Genomic DNA, 20069 nt, shown 5'->3' with positions numbered 1-20069 from the left:
GGTTCACCGTAAAAAGGCAGCGTTTTTTGTCAAATCAACATATATTTTATGTTACTTTAACTTAAAGGGCTCATTTTCAAGCTCCCCGAGAGTTAAACATTTGATTCTTACCGTTTTGAAATCCATTCAACTGATCTCTGGGTCTGACAGTACAGTACCACTTTTAGCATAGCTTAGCACAATCCATTGAATCTGATTAGACCATTATCGCGCTCAAAAGTAACCAAACAGTTTATATAGAACAATGATATTGCTCAGTGCCCGAAAATAGTCCCCAGCTATTGAAAGTTACCAAGGGGACTATTTTCAGGCGCTGCGTAATATCATTGCGCTTCCTGCAGCCATGTTACGGCAGCAAAGTCCTTGATTATTACGCCAACATGAGAGTATAGTTCCTCACCATATCTGCCTAGAAAATCGCAACTTTTAATTTTCTGTTGGTCTTAGTAGCCTACACAATGTTACTACAGAAGAGTCAAGTTTTAAATAGGAAAAATATAGAAACTCTTCTGTCATTTTTGAGATTATCTAATTGGATTCAATGGATTATGCTAAGCTATGCTAAAAGTGGTACCGCCAGACATGGAGATCGGCTGAATGGATTCCAAAACAACATGATCTCACAAAGTTCCGTGGGATAGTCACGGAATTTTTTGCTCATTTTTCCGTGACATTCTCACGGATCTCCGCATATTTCCGTGGCCCTGCCACGGACTTTCTTTTCCGTGGCATTCTCACGGATTGGTTACTCAACTGCTTTTTCCTATTTTCAAACCATTGTCGCTTCGGTTTAGGGTTAGATTTGGTGCTTGCGTTACTTTGTCACTGTAAGTATTGGTTTATACAATTTTTTCTGATGTATTCTTTTATATTTTCTAAACTTTAATCAATTGTCACCTGGCATTGGGGTTAGAGTTGGGTTTGGGTAAGGATGTCATTTTATGTAAATCTAACCCTAAACCGAAGCGACAATGGTAAGAAAATAGGACAAAACAGTTGAGTAACCAATCCGTGAGAATGCCACGGAAAAGAAAGTCCGTGGCAGGGCCAAGGAAATATGCGGAGATCCGTGAGAATGTCACGGAAAAATGAGCAAAAAATTCCGTGACTATGCCACGGAAATTCGTGAGATCAGGTTGTCCAAAATGGTAAAACTCAAATGAAAATGAGCATATTTGTAAAAAAAATTTCAAAACAAATTTTGTTAAACAACTTCCAACTTGTTTTTATAAGTTATGTGAACTTATCACAGGTCAAAACTTAAAATAATAGCTTGACGCTGCATTTTTAACAATGCACGACCGGGAAAAGATACTTATATCAAGTACAGGCAAATGTTTGGCCAACACAGTGTGGCATCAAGCCTTTCTTCCTGACCCTGCCTGTGAAATCCAGTAGTAAGATTAGGAGCAACTGTAAGATTAGGAGCATCATTTATTTAACTCATTGATTTCACATTCATTTCAATCTTTGACACAACCTTAGTCACAAACGTAAATCACAAAGTCAACTTTAGCTGGGTTTTCACAGACAGAATCACATTTGTACTCTGTTTTCAGCCCCAGTTTAGAGGACCGATACCCTCATATACAACGTTGTCGATCCCTCACCTCATTGGTGGAATGCACATTAGAATTGAGTTTTGTCCATGCAGCATATTGCAGATCATGCTGGATTGTCAGAAATAACTTATTTTTCTTCTTTAATCAAGATCGGTTTCTTCAAGGCACAACAAGAGAGCACAATACAAATCACAACTCATTTACATTCATTTTGGCAAGATAAACCCTGCACCCACCCCCTTCCCCTCCAGTCCTTGAAACAACTTGCAGCAAAGACCAAAAGTACAAAAATTACTAAGAAATGTAGAGTGTTAGAGAAGGCAGGGCAACATTTGACAAATGTAAAGAGAGCTGTAGGCTGGTGTTAGCGTGTGATAAAGGTGGGCATGCAGTAAGTGAATCTGGGATTGAAGAAGACTTGACCACTTTCATGTGCCACTTTCAAATAACACACATGGAAACCAGTTTGGAAACCAAGGATCCCAGTTGAATAATTATTAAAGGAATGTTCCAGATTTAAAATGGGTTAAGATTAATTGACAGTTATAATTTTGACTTGCCCCTTCGTTTGTTACGATTTGCAGTACGGTAGCTGCAGTCGTTTTGGAAATATAGCACAAAGACCTGAACATGTATTAAAATAAAATTGCTTACCAGCTGTATCCGTGCAAAATTATATCTAACCTTTCAGCCCATGACATGTCTGTTAAAGGTGTAGTGTGTAGATTTTAGTGGCATCTAGCGGTGAGACTGTGAATTGCAACGCGGCTCAGTCCACAGCTCACTCCTCCCTTTCGCAAGGCATAAGGTAGCTATGGTAGCCACCACAGAACAAACACGTCATTGTCTGAGACAACGTAGTGACGAAACACGCTCTCCAGTTTGTCTGTTTAGGGCTAATGTAGAAACATGAAGTGCAAAATGGCGACCCACAGTGTATTTAGATAAAAATGGCTCATTCTAAGGTTATAAAAACAATACAGTTCATTATGTAAGGTCTTTATACACCACTGATAATATAGTTATGTATATTATATTGCATTTCTGTCAAAAGATCCTCCTAAAATGTAGACACTGCACCTTTAGAATAAAGGTATTAAAAAAGTTCTTCACAGAAAAGCCATAGAACAGCAGTGTTTCCCACAGGATTTTGAGAGACTGTGGTGGTGATGACGTCACCCGCTAATTAGCATATATATGACGTCATCATGTCGTGTTTGCGTTTGATCTAGTGTTGGCACCTGAAATATGTTTCACGTCTACTCTTTGATCTGTATCTGTATTTGATCTGTAATATATATCAAATTATATTTTAAGCCGAATTAAGCTGTTTTAAATAGTGAAATAAAAATGTAATGTCATGAAAATTCTATTCGTGGGGGCCAGTGTTGATTCTGTGGTGGGCCACCACAAATAAATCAATGTATGGGAAACACTGCAACAGTGCATGGTTCACAACCTGGGGACTGGGCCACCCTTAGGGGGTGCCAGAGTTCACAGAGAGGACGCAGGGACAGGTATGCTTTGAGTTTAAAGCTGCAATCCGTAATATTTTTTCAGTTCAGTTTCAATCTGAACAAACAAAAATCAGTTATTGAATATGTAGAAAAAAATCTGTATCCTTTCCTTGCCCCAATTCACAATGGAAAGCTTATAATAATGATTTATAATTTGAGCCGTCGGTTCGGTTTTCCCGACAGTTGTTTAGATGGTGGTGTTTGATCTGTAAAGTTTCAAAAGACAATCATCTCGGGAACGGTATGTAAATATGTCCGTTTATTACGTTCTTCCATCTAGGGAATCATGTGTTAAAACAGTAAAAGCTCAAACTGCGAGATTTAATATCAGCCGGGCTTATCAACATTAAATACTGGAGCAGAGACAGTAGTCTCTTTCACACAGTAATTTCAGTAAATTACCATGAATTTACCAGAATGAATTTACCAGTACATACAAAAATCTGTTCACACACGCAGTGACGTTCCATCTTTTTACCAGTAAGACATCATTTACACATCAGTATCAAAATACCGGAGAGAAAGCAGAAGTTACCTGTGTCGCGCAGCGTCATTATTTTATTTGTAAACAATGGCGGGTTATGACTTCATATCCACAGTCCATATTTTGTTGTTTCACACCTGTGGCAAACGCTGACGGTCACGAAGTTGCTCGTGACCAAACAACGCGACGTCAAACTAAAGCTGCGCCATAAGTACTATTTGGACAGGATGAGTTTTACATAGGGATGTGGGGTAAAGCAATTTTTATCAGTGATTTTAGTCCTGTCCGAATGCTCCATGTCAGTAATCATTATGGACAATGTCAGTAAAGATTACGGCGACTTTTACCTTCTGTAAAAAGATCTGGAGAAATTACCTCAGGTAATACTAATCCAGTGCGAATAGACCAGCTGTAAATATACACGTAAATTGCTTTATTTCCTGTTAATTTGCAGGTTTCTTTTAAATATAAAAGCGCTTAACTCTTATCTCGTCAATTAAGAGCAAACGCTTCCCCGCCAATGACGAGATTTTCCGTCTTTCCGCAATACCGCTATTATCCACCAGGTGGGCACTTCCGCAACTTATACAACCCGGAAGTAGCGCCTCACGTGAAAGAGAAAGAACTCTGTGTATGTTTTAAAGATCGCTCTGCATCTGATCTCTATCAAAAGTCCTTCGCAAAAATGGAATTATCTCAGATTTTTGCTCAAAATTGGGTGTTTTTGAAGAAAAGGTTTTTGTAATGAAGGTAGGATGAAAGTTTTTTTGTTAGAAAGCAGAGGGTCTGTTCTTTCATCTGATATATTGTTTGTTTATATATTTAAAGAAGAACATTTTTTTAACTTTTTTTAAAAACGCTGGCGGGGAAAGAGTTAAAGAAGCATTTACTTGCATTCTAGGCAGAAAAACAAGTCAGTGGCAAGTCAGTTCTTGAATAACGACACAAACTTTTTAAAATAAGTCACATTTACTTCTCAGAGGCACGGAAATGTTTCTGAAACTGACGTTCTCCCCAAACTGAAATTAAACACAGTGTTTCACGTTTTCCTCATCTGTGTCATGTTGTTTGCACATGTGATATCAGGAAGCAAGGTAATGTGCACGCGACGACGAGAGGTAATGCGCTGCGCAATCGAGTTACCCCTCCCACTTCTACATGTTTTACTGATATTTCTAATCCCGTCCGAATTGACCATCAATATTACAGACGTCCTGTGGTAAAATTACATTACGCCATCTACCCCCGTAAAACGAATCCCGTCTGATTAGGGCTTTAAACAACAGTACTGTTTGCACATTAAGCTTCACAGAGGGTGTGCTAAGGACCTCGACAATTCGACAAATAGATGGCAAGCTGTTTTGGTGAAGAAATGTGGACGTTAACTTCAGGTGTGTTCGGCATTTAAGCAGCGTGTTTGTGGAACAGTGCGGGGGTAAACGTGTCATCTGTATCAGAACGTTATGATTGGCCTGAAGCTGACAGCGCGGTCTGACGTCATCCATTCTAAATGCCAGTAATCTATATTTTTTGATCACACATAGGGCTTACCGGTAAATTACTAGTACTCTTACTGGTAAATTGGCAGCACTGATCTACCAGAAAGGTTCTCTTCACGCATGACCTGTTAACTGCAATTTACCAGAACCATCTGTTGAAACACTTTTATCATTTAGTTATCATTTAGACGGAACAAACGCGGCAGGTACAGTATATTACTTCACTTCAGTGTTTCCCACAGGCTTGGCGGCACATCCGCCAGGTGGATGGATGAAAATAGATAACTAATATGGGTTTAGATCAGTCGTTTTCGGATGTACTTCTAACTGCAATTTTATATTTGAATCAGAGATGGCATTATAGAGGCCAAAGTTATGGACTGCAGCTTTAAATAAAGATGCATAAAATGTTTCTCTAATTTTTTGTTAAATCTCATACTTACAGTATAAGGTAGTTAAAATATTTTCTTATAAAAATCTATTTTTCTCACTCCATTGTAACATGCTTTTTTAACGTGACCGCAAAATGAAAATGAAAGATGGATGAAGAGGGTTGGTGGATCAGATTGTCATATATTTATGTGTGTGGGGCAGGGACCATGACTTAAACCAAAAAGTTATTTAATTAATATAATATTTTGTTTGTTTTTTACATATTAAGGGGTCAGTTAAAATTAATTTCTGTCTATAGATCTTAATTTTTTTTAAACCCAAAACATTGGATGTTTGTACTCAATAAGCACATTTAAGCTTTTTTGCACTTATTCAAAAAGTTGTGTCTGTCAAATATATACTTTATAGCAAATATCCTAACTTTTTGTCTTTTACTTTCCACAGAAGATTCAATGGGAAATTTTGCCAATTGACAGCAGCATGCGCTGCAAAAAAACAAAACAATAACAAGTGAAGTCACTTTAGAGTACAATGTGAAGGTGGCAAATAATCTAATAATAGTAAACAGATTAAAACAGCACCCTCTCAGCAAAATGTCACACAATACATAGCACTGCTAAAATACAAGTACAGAATAAACAGACAACAAGCACAAACTGTAACAGCAAAAGAAGCAAGTTAGATTTGGATATCTGAACCACTGCATCTCTTTGGGGCTATTGGATGTGGCAGTACGCATATAAAAGTACATCAAAAAACCTTTCAAAATATGATGTTCTAACCTTCAGTCGACCATAACACCCATTAACCTAATTACAGAGGAAAGGAAGATACAAGAGAAAATTGAAAAAGTAGAAAGCGTAGTCCAAACAAAGGAAGTGGACTGGTCTCTTTTTTTAAACAGATCTTTGCTTTTATCCACTTCAGACGAAGGTTGCGGTACATGTTTGAATTCTCTGAAAGTCCCACATTAAATCTAAAAGCTCATCAAAGCCCTCCTAAAACCACCATCTCAGTAAACTCCCCGTCCAGCTTTTGAAGCAGGTCGCTTGGCTGACCCTAATTAGTCTTTTACTTGTAAATGGAGATTGTTGAGGAACAAAATTGCAGCATGGTGCCTCTTTATCAGCCGCTAGCTAAGAGGAGGCATGGGGCTTGAGTTTTCGGGGCGATGTTGGTCACTGGAAACCCACAGGGCTGTCCATGAGAGGGCTGGGGCTGCACGGATTTGGATCATCTTTGAGTTCCGTCTCCAAAGTTTCCTCCAGATCTTTCTCTTCCCCCCCTTCGGCGTCACGCACCGAACTCTGACTGTTCACCATGGTGCCGTAGCTCTGGTGGGCCGGGGAGGGCATGGGTGTGAGACCCAGCTCTGGCTCCAGCAGGACGGAGGCTATAAAAAGCTGTCGAGGGAAAGATGGAGAGGTGAGTGGGTGTATAGCGAGAGTGTGATTATCTCATAAGCTTCTTTTTTTGTTTATGCAACATGCTACAGGTGAAGATGAGATGAGTGCCTTTGACATGGCGTGTAGAAAGGGATGAGAGGAGAGAGATGAATTAATTTGATAAGAGGAACTTGAAATAAGAGTGTGTTGAATGAAATGAGAAAGAATGAGAGCAGGTACATTAGCTGTGGTTGTGGTGGAAACAGTGGTTCTCTCTGCATTGCTGAAGCCTCCTTCTGTTGTCTGATCAGACATCTGAAACCAAACAGGAGTGCGATCAGCATTTACTGCTTGGATATATTATTCTATCTAACCCATTCCTAAGTCATCATTGACAGGTTTTAGTGAAGTTTTAGCCAACAAAGAATTTGTTATATAGCAAGATGGCCCTATTTCGGTCAGAGCAAAAAAGTGTGGTTTTCATGTATGTACCTTTAAATGCAAATGAGCCACAGCTTTCCGTTAAAAATAGATCTGATTCCTGTCTGGTATCTTTTCCTGCATTAGTGCTACAACATGCTAACAAACACATTTAGAAAAGCTTTTGGGTAACGTTAACCAGTCAGTGAGTGGCCATGAGTGGGGCTTTGTCAGTGTGACATCACATTAACAAGAAAATATTTAAAGGTACATTTTGGCAGTTCAAAGTACTAATATGCACTCTTTGGGTACAAAGGTGTACGTTTTTGAAAGGGTACTGTCCCAGTGACAACTTTTGTACCTTTATTTCTGAGAGTGTACGAATAAAAAATACGATTTAAGTAGTATAAGATGCTGCCATTACATTTATGTATTTATACACTTTTTAATAATGCACTTTATCAGTATGTCTGTTCACAGTTAATACACAACTGATGTATCAATTTGACCAGCATCTGCACAATTATCTGAAATCAACATGAATAAAACTGCAACATGAAGTTTTCCACAACTGACCTGATAGCTTGTTGATCTGTCAGGTCTGAGTTTTTTCAGACATATGCCAAAGCAGGAGAAGGCAATACAGGATATTAAAGTTATGAAAGTAAAGAGAGTGATGGGCTGCATTGGACCTGCACAAGAGATAAACCATGAGATTATTAGTACTAATAATATCACATTATTGGAGTCTTCGTTTTTCTTGGTTTTAAGCCCGGAATACACTGCACGATTTTTGTCCTCTTATAAGATGATTACCTTATCACACTGTGCGACATGTATCGTTTAAACTCGGGTACGAGAGGCGTGTAGACTGTACGATGATGACACGGAAGCTTCGGCGGCTGCGTCACACGTTGCGCAACGTCACCAGCATGCGCTCGTGGTAAACAAATACCGGCGTGCAGGTCGTAGCAGCAAACACACTGTGCGGTGATCATGCCGAATTTCTGACACTGCCAGAAAACTATCGTAGGCTATCTTTGGACGCAAGACCGGGAAAACGGCCGTCTTTGAACCTCTCTCACTGTACGACATAGGACCACCGATGGAGAGCCACGATCACAGAAATCGCGACGATAGTTTCACGATGGCAATCTTTCGTCTGGGACAGCCAATTATCGTGCAGTGTATCCCAGGCTTTAGTCTTCAGACATTTTGTAACCATGGCTCTGGTGTTGGTCTAATTTCTCTGTGTTATGGCTTTCAGTCTGGAAGTTCACTGTCTTGGATCTGTGATTAGTATTTAAAGCTTTAAATATGCATACTATAGTTGTATTATTGTAAGTTATTATTATGAAAAATTCAACTGAAAAAAGTAAAAAAATATTAGTTAACTAAAAAGTTGTAAAATGTTGTGTCAACTAATATTTTCCAGTTGAAAGTCTCTGTAAAGTTAATCTTGAAAATTGTTTCTGAACACAATATAAATGTTAAAAATGTATTAATGAAACACACCACAAAGACTGTAAACTATGTAGTACTGCATTGCAGAGTTAGATTGTTAAAAAGTTTTCAACATTTCTGAGTTTTGCATTTTTAGGCAGGCCTAAAACGGTGGCTCAATGACGCACTTGACCCACTGAGCATGTCCCCGCCCAGGCCAGGATTGGCCATCATGAGGACCGGTAGAATTCCTGGTGGGCCGGTCTGTTTATTTACTTGCTACGCATCTAGATTTAAAATAAATTTGAATGCTTCTTAACACGCTGCCTAAGTTTGACGTAAAAATGGCGCTGTCCCAAGTGAAGGTGCTGAATTATTTGCGATCGATCTCTCAGGGATCGATTTTCCACTTCACGCGAAGGTGCAGTACGGCGTTAAGAAAGACAACACGCTCTATACAAATGGAACATTACTCTAATTATTCCAGTAACATTTATTTTAACATAGTTTAAGTTATCCGTAAAATATAGACTATTAATTAAATTATCAAAGTCAGTAATACAGGTAGACGAACCGGGTATCCCTCGCTAATCATTCTTATCCCATTGTGCCACTTGTGCCGCTTCTTGACATGGGTTTAACGACTTTTAACAATTATGCAATACATTTTATACTAATGGTAAGGCACTTTACAATCAGAATTGATTGGCAAGCAGCTGCAGTTACTTTTGTTTAATGTGGTATTGCTTGCCATTGGTTAATGTTTTCAATAATAAGCAACCTATGTACAATGAACACAGAGTGAGAGAGAGTTAGATACAAAATATGGTCTGAGAAGGTCCAGCTGCTCCATAATGAGTTGTCTTGGTACACATTATTTTTTTTTTATTTAGCCACGTTAGGCAAAATGTAAAAAGGATTTAAATGTTGCCGAATAAAAAAATTGGCATGGACTAAACGGCTCCGCGGCCGGTGTTGTGTCGACGTCTGTTCCCCCTGTTTCCCTTTATTGTAGTGTTTTTATAGCGTTTTTATCACATTATATGTTTATTCTTTATATACATTGAAATTTTTAATGGCTACTGAGATGTGTGTGTGTGCATTTATGTAATGTATCTTTACTGTTCTTAATGGTAAGTCAATTATTTTTACAGTATGAATCATATTATATGTATAATATATATTTATTATGTATGCAAACATACATTTTTAAAACAAACAGTATAATGTTATAATATGTTAAAAGACATACCCCAATATAAAACTGTCAAATGTATGAAATATTTAAAAAATTATTATCTATAATAATAAAGTATTATAGAATACATGACATATTGCTTTTTAGTATAATCAATTCAATCTTTAATCTTTCTAAATAAATTATACATTTAACGTTTTGAAAACGCTATAAACATTGAGGGAATAGACTTCGATGGGGAACAAACTTTGACACAACACCGGTTCCGTCTTTGATTCATTAGTTCTGATACCAAATAAAGTCAACTGCATAAATAGTCCTGTATCCATTGCAAACATATTGTATTATAAGTCTTAAAATGTCCATAACATAAAATCATTATCAACATACTATAGTTTGACTTGTACTGCGCTGCGCTCATGTCTAAAGACTGCTGCACAGTGGCGGCGATAGCTTTTTTTCGCTCAAACAACGCTAAGAGAGAGCTTACGAATGGTCCAGACCAACCTTACGAAAGTGTGACTTACAGAAGATATACTTAGCGTACGAACGTTTTGGGAATCGTGCCATAGAGTTAAAGAGAGAGGTTAAGGACTAGGTTAAGAACTACTTAGCGATAAGAAAGTTTTGGGGAACCGGGCCCTGTTCCCTTTTTGTAGTTTTTTAAATAAATGTTTAAATTGAGTAATATTAAAATACTTTATGATAGGGCTGCACGATTATGGCATAATTGTTTAGGCTTATTACGGCTACTGAGGATTAAATTATATTATTTTAATATAGTTGTGAACTCAGGGGTGCAAACTCATATATATGTTATTAATTTTAGCATTTTCATTTTTAAATTAAATTTTAAACTGTTAACATTAGTTAACGCACCTCAAACTAACATCAATTAATGACATAAATAAGAATTAATAAATGCTTTATACTATACAATATATTGTATTATTTTTGGTTCATAATGCATTAACTAATGTGCACAAATAACCTTTTTTGTAAAGTGTTACAGAAATTTATTTCATATTATTCAGTAGGCCTACACATAAACAAATCATTCAGGGTTTGTTCTGTTCAAAGTCATAGCTCTAATACAGTATGAATATGAACCATGAATGAGCAACTCGAATCCAACTTGATACAATTCGACATACAAATCTTATTAAAGGTAGAAAAGTGATTTAGTTGAAAGCAGTTAAAAGCAGATTAACACAAGTGATAGACAGGAGCAAAATTATGTAACTTCCACCTTAAGACCAAATTCTGGATCAACTATACTGTTACACATGCGTTTTCTGTTTTAGCTGTTTACTTTCTCTTAAGACGTAAATCGTCGTGTTCATGAGGATACTTGAAAAAGCCTGGAATTTTGACGCATGTGTGTATTTAAGGATAATACAGTGGCAAAAATACAGACAAGCTCAATGAGAAGTGAATGCGCGGCTTGCACGCCCAGAAACAGCGCGTGCATAGCACTGTTGTTTGTGTTTCAACGGCTTAAAGTCACTTAATTTAAAACTGCTGTGCTTAAATATGTGTACAAATGTTACGCTTTTGGGACCACGCGCAAAGCAACGTGACGTGGGCCTGTAGCCTCGAATGAGAAAATACTACAAGTGTGTGCCCTCAATCTGCACAGACTGCTTAAACTTCGATAGCAAAAAGGTGACTATAAATTGTAAAACATAACAATAGCTGGACATGATTTTCATAATTTTATTTACTGGGACCCTGTCACAGACCCCCATCACGCCTCATTTTGGATCAAAAACGGCGAATTTCGCAGAAAGGTGGCAAGTTTGAACCCCTGGAACTAAAGTGAGCCAGTTTAAGGCATAAAACTCCAGGGCTCAAAATGAGTCCCGCCCTGGCACCGCCCATAAAACATTCATGCTGAAGCAGTATTTGAAAGTCGAGAGAGACGGCAGCTTTCCTGTGAGTGGGCGTGGTTTCAGTGCAACAACGGACACACCCCCACTGCTTGAGAGCAGAGAATGCTGCCTTTTCCAAGATTTTACGGACTTGTTTATTCCTGTTTACCATCATTCAGATTTGGCTAGGTGGTTATGTATTTTTCTGTGGTGTAATAAATTAAAAACACATTTAATATCTGACTTTACAGGGACTTAACTCAAAATTTTAAGGTAACCAGGTAACCTACATTTTTAAGTTAAACCAGCTTTTTTACAGTGTAGAAATAAAATAGAAATGTGAGACACAAATCAGAAACAAACCGTTTTACTTTGAATTTTCACTCAAATCTAAGCAACATCATCAGTTGATCTCTCTCTCTCTATTTCTGATTAATCTGCAGATTATCCAAACAACAACAACAGATATGAGTCTAAAGAGTGAGTGTGAACCTACCGAGTCTGAGCACAGAGAAGAATAGCAGCCAGAACATGCAAAGAATAGGTGCCAACACCACTTGACTGATTGCGGCCGAGTGGACCCTCTGGCTGAGCTTTGTGGGTATATAGGCATAGTAGATATTATAGCGATCTACCATATGCTTCAGAACAAGGTAGAGCAATCCTACAAAATGAGCATAGTTTGTGTTAAAAAAATACTTTTCAAATTACAATCACTATTCCAAGTGCGTTCGGATAAAGTCAACTAAACAAAAAGTTACACAGCTATATTATATAAAATTTGTATGTATATCCCACGTTATTAAAAGTTGCCGAACAATTCAAAACTAAGCGAAAAAACCATGATCAGTGTATAGTAAATAAACAGTCATGGCGTGTATTGGTGACAGAACAGGCGTGGAGTGGGCGTCTGGATCTCGGCTAGACGGGTCGGAGCGTCTGGAAGACTGCAGCGGGTTCTCACATAGCGGCCGTGTCACACGCCGATATTGAGATGCTGTTGGAGATACGGCTCAGACGCCCACACACCGACTGAGGATGAGAACGAGGTACAAGAACATGAAAGGAGGTAAAACTGAAGGCGTTAACTTTAAAGACTCACCAAAAGGTACAATGATGGGACAAGTGATGCTGTAGGTCATGCTGACTGAAAATATGCACATGGTCCAGGCATATTCAAGACCAAACTGAAACTCATAGGCTTGACTCTGAGGTGAGAGAGGAGAAATAAGTTAAAGAAGATAAGTCCGAAAGTCAAAACTTTATTCTCTTCAACCAATGGGTGCAAAAATGCATAATCACATTTATTTATTCATATATCCAAAATATGTAAGTAGGGTACTGCAAGTTTTTTCTTGAAATGTTATGACTTTACTCTCATATGACTTTACTCTCAAGTTTAATTGTGTAATTTTAACTTTATTTTCAAAATATTATTATTATTGTTGACGTTTTTGGACTGTTAACATTTTGATCTTTCTTTATATGTGAACATTCATAGGCAAACTTACTGTACATAATCACTTACTCTTTTAACGTGGATGCGCTCAGCTTTAGATTTGGCAAAACAGAGGCGAAGCGAATACACCAGCAGTGCAGGAATACGCAGCAGCTCCATTCCTGTTCCTATTAGACTGGATGTAATCACATAGTTCACAAAGAATGCCCCATTGTCCGGCAAGAACACACACCTGATGGGTCGAATGAAACATATGTCAGTTTCAACAAATTAGATTGTACTGTATGTATCAATAATGAATAAAAATATCTGGAAACAGGAAAAATAACAATTTCTTACTGAAACTTCACATCTGGTTCATCCAGGAAGTGGATGTCAAAAAGCCACCTGAAGAACAAATCCAAGCTAGAGAGCAGAGAAGAGGGTTAGTGTTTAATATTTGCTCTAAAAATTATTACAATGCCCCTAAAAGGTACACCAAAGTAATGAATTATCCTGATGAAATGTCTGAAATATTAACTTAAAATGGTAATGTATTGAATCCAACTTACATCATAAACTTCAAGTGATGCTAGACTAACTACCATTTATTTTTGAATTGAGATTCTGCACTCATATTAAAGGATATTTACCTGGACAGACCCAGTGATGGTAAAATAATGACCATGAAGACAAGCAGGAAAAAGCATTTATGCATGGTGACCTGATTTTCACTGGACCTAAAAGAGACATTTACAATGTATTGTAAATCTAGGTAGTCATTTTAAAACTGTTCTTCTGAAATGCATACTATGTAGACAAGTCAATATAAAGTTTGCAACATTAGTCAGATGGTAGTTTTTTAGTTAAAGGAACAGTATGTAGGATTGTGGCCAACACTGGTATTGCAATCACAAAACTTGTGGCTAAAACACAACATGACAACATAAACATTAGTAGAGGGCTGCAACTCCACTTTTTAACTCTTTCACCGCCAGCGTTTTTTAAAAAAGTTGCCAGCCAGCGCTTTTCATGATTTTCACAAAAGTTGAATGCCTTCCAGAAAATGTTCTTCTTAAAATATATAAACATACAATATACCAAATGAAAGAACAGACCCTCTGCTTTCAAAAAAAAAAAAAACATTTCATCCTACTTTCAGCAGTTCTTTTGTAATCAGCTTTTGAATATGGGTTGGTTTCTGCAAAAACACCACATTTTGAGCAAAAAGCTGAGATAATTCCATTTTTGTGACGGACTTTTCATAGAGTTCCCATTCAGAGCGATCTTAACAGACACGGACATGCAGCAGCTTGTCATAGGGCAATACTTCCGGTTTTAAAAAGTAGTGGATAATAGCGGTATTGCGAAAAAGACGGAAATACTCGTCATTGGCGGGAAAGCGTTTTCTCTTGATTGACGAGATATCTCGTCAATGGCGGGGAAAGAGTTAAATGACAATATCCTGGCCAGACCACTGTTATCAGTGAGATAAGTATTTGAAATTAAAATGTTTTCTTAATGTCTAGTGACATATCAGGGCCATTTTATGATTAATTGATATTCATTTCTTACATACTGTTCCTTTAACAGTGACATTTTATTACATCTTTTGCAAGTGACTAATGTCTTTGGGTTTATAAATCCTCAAATTTAAAAGGATCTGTATTTTAAATTATATATAATATTTCGCTATATTTTACATTGCATAGCTCAGGGCAGCTACTAGTGAAAGGCTTAAGGTTGTGCATATACTTGTGGTACAAATAAGTGTTGTTTTAAGGGTGGAGCAAGTTCAAACATTTTTTTTTCTTTGAATAACATCCATAAAGTATTAACAATAAGATAAGGAATGTGTAAAATAAGACAAATTTTATTTATATGTTGTTTACTTTAGAGTGCACAATTATATCACAATGTTTCCACTTTGTAGATATCATATTCAAGTGGAGAAATCACAGTTGCAGAATACAGACATTTTGATCCAGATGCACTACATAATGTGACTGCGTGAAAGACGCCGCCAGTGTGCAGATTATGCCCTTGTTATGATCACTATGACAACAAGACTGGAGAGGCAAGCAGAGAGTGCAGGAGTGAGGGACACCGTGTTAACGTGCATGGGTGGGTGGGAGACTGAGTTGGGGGGTTGTTCTGCTGTTATGCAATATGTTTGTGCACTGATATGAACGTGTTTATGCAATGCATATATACTGCACTAGAGATTAGCAAAAGCACAAACTTCCTTACCCTGGTCTTTAGGACAGTGATATATATATTATTACTACAGAGTTATTACTACAAAGTCAGATAAAGACATTTTCTGATGATCCCAAGGTTGTCAAGAATATGGCTCATATTCATTACAAAATCAGGTGATAAAACTGATTAGGAAAAAAACATTATTTCAATTTCACATTACATTTTTATACATAGTAGAGATGCAGTGATATATAGATCTAAAATCAATATCGGCAGATAAAAGGCATGATCAGGACAGATTATATTCTATCATGGCAGATTATATTATAGATTACATCAAAAGGGAAGGAAAAACGCAACAACTCATGCTGGGTAATTATTTTGATAACTTTTGGCATAAGCACAGATTTCTTTTTCCGCCGATGGGTGCTCGGCACAACGTCAGGCAGCGCTTAGGATGCTTAGCTATGGCAGATGCTATGAGAGTGCCCAAGTGCTTGGAAAGAAAGGAAAAAGTGGCGCGGTTGCGCTTTCTGCACAGTTTTAGAGTAAAATGTGAAGTGCCTCTTATTCAGCTTATTCATTAAAGCATTGTAGATATTGCAAAGAATTTCAAAAGCATTTAAATAGAATAATTTTAAATGCATTAATGTGTTAAATTTGTACATTTTCATAATTTAACTCTTTCCCTGCCATTGACGAGTTATCTCGTCAATTAAGAGAAAACATTTGCATGAAAAAAAAGTGTTTCTGATGAGTTTTTATGTTAATCTGTAATACCGCGATTATCCACTAGATTTTTACCCAATTAAAAAAAACTAAAGCAAAAAAATTATTTAATAATTTTAAACTCTGTGTATGTTTTGATAATCATTCTGAATATGATCTCTAACAAAATTCCTTCACAAAAATTAAATTATTTCAGCTTTTTGCTATTTTTTTTTAAGAAAAATACCCATATTTAAGAGTTTATAAACAGAGAAAAAATATAGATAGGATGAAACGTTCCCCCCCCCCCCATTTTGTTTGTTTGTTTATTTTTTTTGAAAGCAGAGGGTCTGTTCTTTTATTTGATATATTTGTATGTTTATATATTTTTAGAAGAAAAATTTCCTGGAAAGCATTTTGTAAAAATTTTGTGAAAATCACAAACATGCTGGGGGTTACTTTTCAAAAAAGGCTGGCGGGGAATGAGTTAATGTTTACTAAACGAACCCAGTCTGATGGAGTTGCGTATAAATAGCACGAAGTGTGAAAATCATGCAATACATACACCAAATTCCAATTTGGCGTGCATATGATATGCAAGTCCTTCCCATTCACTTAAATGGCACATCTTTTTTTGTTGTTTTATTTATTGGTTTCTCAATTTTTTTGCTATTTTTTACCATTTTGCTTGGGTTTAGGGCTAGAACAACTTTTTGTTATATAATAATGACATCCTAACCCAAACCCCAATTCTAACCCCAACTCCAAGCAACTGTTAGATTTTCTTGAATTTGGCTGCTCAGTCTTTCATGGCTCGCCAACGTATTAGAATGTATCTAATACGTAAAATAATAAGCAGGACCAAGTGCATGTGGGGAAAAGAGATTTAATGAAGGTTCTTATGTAGCATTGTTCTTCAGGAGCGATGTTGTCGTGTCAACCTTCTACATTCTTAACCCAAAGATCTGCCTGTGTGAGCAGACCTTTATACATCTTACACAAACAATACAATGGCACCCCATGGAGACTTTGATCTCTGAGGTGACAATCACACCCCCGAAGAACCTACGAGAATGTGACCTAATAATGACCTGAGGGGTAACTGTATGGGCCATTTGGATAGTTGATAACATCAGGTCACAGTTGTAAGGAATCAGACTAATAATAAAGTTGGTAACATCAGGGCACAGTTGCAACGTAACACATCAGACATAGATTCGCATAAAGAAATATACACAAAATCCTTCAATCCCCCATTTGATCATATTTGATCACACAAAAAATAAAATGAAAGATTTTGTCAATCATACACATGCAGTATACAGGTTCTCGCTTGTGAACCCTAAAAAAGGTTTCACTGTAAAAATGGATGGATTTCTTTGTGAGTCCTTTTTTTTAACTTTCATTTAAAAGTTGTAATCATGTGGACTTGACGGATGTGGTTGCGTTTTGGTCTTTTTGCACTCTGCTGAGTCCTGCGGGTTATAGCACGTTGTGGAGATGTGGAAATGGCGAATGTGGATGTGCTCTGTGGATCTTCCCAGGTTTCTGCTTGGTAAAGGTGTCAAACATAGGAGGTCTTTGCTTATTCTCAGGAACACTGAAACACCGGAACACCTGCAATCACACACAAGAGAAAAGGGAAACGTATCTTGCCAAAGAAAACAGATTATTCACAAACAACTTCTACCTAAAACTGTCCCTATTTAATTTTGGCAGGACACTACAGTGTTTACCAGTGGTGGTATGTGTACCTCTTCATCCTCAGACGACATGCTAGAGCCTAAAAACTCTAGTCCCGCAATATATGGACTCTAATAAACACTACTGCCATCTATCCCTCATCTCTGGGCAGACTAATTAACTCGCAATGGCACACATTTAGAACTTGCTCTTCAGGATTCTGTACTGCCAGGCTGAGGTGTTCAGGGTCGTTCAGGACTTGGCTGTCATTCATATGAGCTTTAAGCATGTCTTCTGTTCTGAGTATGGGCATGGGCCTGCCTGTGACATTTTTTAAAAGGCTTAATCCAGGTTTCTTATGGGCATAATTGCGGTCTTGCTTAACGTCCCTCTGTTTTGCTGAACCTTTCATCAACAACATTTGTTCTCAGGAAATGTCATCTTCAACTTGCTTAATGTCTAAAGTCAAGTGTCTTTCTTGTTTGCACCCCTCTCCCTTCACGGCTTGACTAACAGCATCATCTGCTAGGACATCACCTTTTGCTTCTATTGTTGAGTTTTCTCTGTATGCTTCTGTTTTAAAAACTCCATCTGGTCTTGGATGAAATGCCACTAGCTGGTGCTGTAGAGAGGGGGTCTCTAGTTTCGCTGCCACTCAACAGCGTTTAGTAGAGTCTGTTTTTGTTCTACTGTCAGCTGCTGAAATCTTCTATCCAGGTGGTCCTCATCAACATTTTTGTCTCTTAATTTCAGGCTGCAATCTCGAATCCAGTGTCCTTCCTTGTTGCAATACCTGCATCTTCCATGTTTGGTGTTTGCACTTGTGTGTTTGTGATGTTCCACTCTCTTGTTGCTCTTCACAGGTTTCGTTTGTAAGGCTCTCAGCTGGACATCTTGTGTTCTTTCAATCTTTGTTGACCATTCAACCAGCTGATTAAAAGCAACCCCAATGCTGTCACAGTCATCATAACGCATTTTCAGAGCTTTAGAGATCTCTGGTTTCAGTGCATTTACAAATGCAGTTTTTAAAGGCATACCAGTGTCCTTGTTAAAATCCTCACTGTCATTCAAACCAGCATGTTCCAGCCAAGTTTGTTTAAAGCGATCTTCAAACTCTGTGACACTTTCCCCTGTCTTCTGCATGCAAGATGTAATTTTACCCCAATTAATCTCTGCAGGTTTTAATTCAAATAAGAATGTCTTTACGGCTTCCCATCCAGCTTCAATGTTCTCTTGAGACTCACCAACTTTGATGCTGACACTTTCAGTTAGCTTGTTTTGGTCACTGTCCCTCAAATTGACATTGAGAATGACTACTCCATCTAATGGATGTAGTGTGTAGATTTTGTGCAGTCTTTGTAGAACTTGCTAAACCTTCCGTGGATGCTTGTATACATCGGGCAGTTCCCTTGACCATTTGTCAATCTGCTCAGGTGTTGCTGGCTGGTATGTTCTATGTGGAACATATGTCTTCACCATTTTTGTCACAGTGCGAGTTTGTCTCTCTCCATTCTCCTCATATTCCTCCTCATTGTCAACTTCAATTTCAGTCCTTCTGTTTTTGACAATAACAGGAGCGAGTCTGACCATAGATCTGCTCTTTGGGACATAGGTGTGAATAGGTGATTTAGTCTCTCTATCTAAATCACCGCTTTCACAGTGATTATGTGGTAGCTCTCTCAGCAGAGCCATTCGTTGTTGATTTTCAGTAACTTGTTCAGTTAATTGCTTGTTGCAGCTGCTAGTTTCTTTAGTTGATGCCTGTGTTATAAAACAGTCTTTTGATTCAATTTGTCTTGAAATCAAATTTAGCAACATCTCATTCTGGTTTAACAGTTTCTCTTTGTCTCTTTTTTCATTTTGCAGTCGTTCAGATAATCCTCGAACCTTAGCCTTCTCAGCTTCAATCTCACATTGTAGTTTGTCCATCTCACACTTTTGCAGGTGCTGTTGAATTTGTTTGAGCAAAATCACAGACCATCCATCTTTCCTGGTGTTTGTCCTTAAGCGCTGTGTCTTTCCAAAAGCCCTTTTGATGTCCGGCAAAGCCCATTGTCCACTCTCTGAGTGCTTGATACTGTATTTCCTACAGATGTCATCATGGCATGTCCTTATCTCCAGTCTTTTGTCCAAATATGCATTCAGATTTTCCATCATCTGATCAATGGTTACATTTGGAGGTTCTGTTCCATGCCTTTCTGTAGTTGGTCTCGGGTAAGATCCACAACCATTGTTTTTCATAATAGACTCAGCCATGGCCAGTACA

General features: G+C 37.7%; 1 protein-coding gene across 2 annotated transcripts in view; it reads right to left on the bottom strand.

Annotated features, from left to right (window-relative positions):
- Positions 1-5991: 5991 nt before the first annotated feature.
- LOC141362532 (calcium permeable stress-gated cation channel 1-like) overlaps positions 5992-20069 on the bottom strand; it is a 79008-nt gene continuing 64930 nt past the window's right edge. For both annotated transcript variants that reach the window (XM_073864760.1, XM_073864761.1), the window contains exons 16-23: positions 13864-13950; positions 13571-13636; positions 13301-13463; positions 12875-12980; positions 12269-12436; positions 7837-7952; positions 7081-7155; positions 5992-6858 (exon numbers count right to left, since the gene is read on the bottom strand). In XM_073864760.1, the coding sequence (XP_073720861.1) occupies positions 6634-6858; positions 7081-7155; positions 7837-7952; positions 12269-12436; positions 12875-12980; positions 13301-13463; positions 13571-13636; positions 13864-13950 (1006 nt within the window). In that variant the 3' untranslated portion in view covers positions 5992-6633. The remainder of the gene's footprint in view (positions 6859-7080; positions 7156-7836; positions 7953-12268; positions 12437-12874; positions 12981-13300; positions 13464-13570; positions 13637-13863; positions 13951-20069) is intronic.

The sequence above is a fragment of the Misgurnus anguillicaudatus genome, unplaced genomic scaffold, assembly GCF_027580225.2.
Source record: "Misgurnus anguillicaudatus unplaced genomic scaffold, ASM2758022v2 HiC_scaffold_28, whole genome shotgun sequence".
In the NCBI taxonomy this organism is placed as follows: Eukaryota; Metazoa; Chordata; class Actinopteri; order Cypriniformes; family Cobitidae; genus Misgurnus; species Misgurnus anguillicaudatus.
Note: the sequence above shows the minus strand (reverse complement) of the source record. Positions and strands in the feature narration are given on the sequence as shown.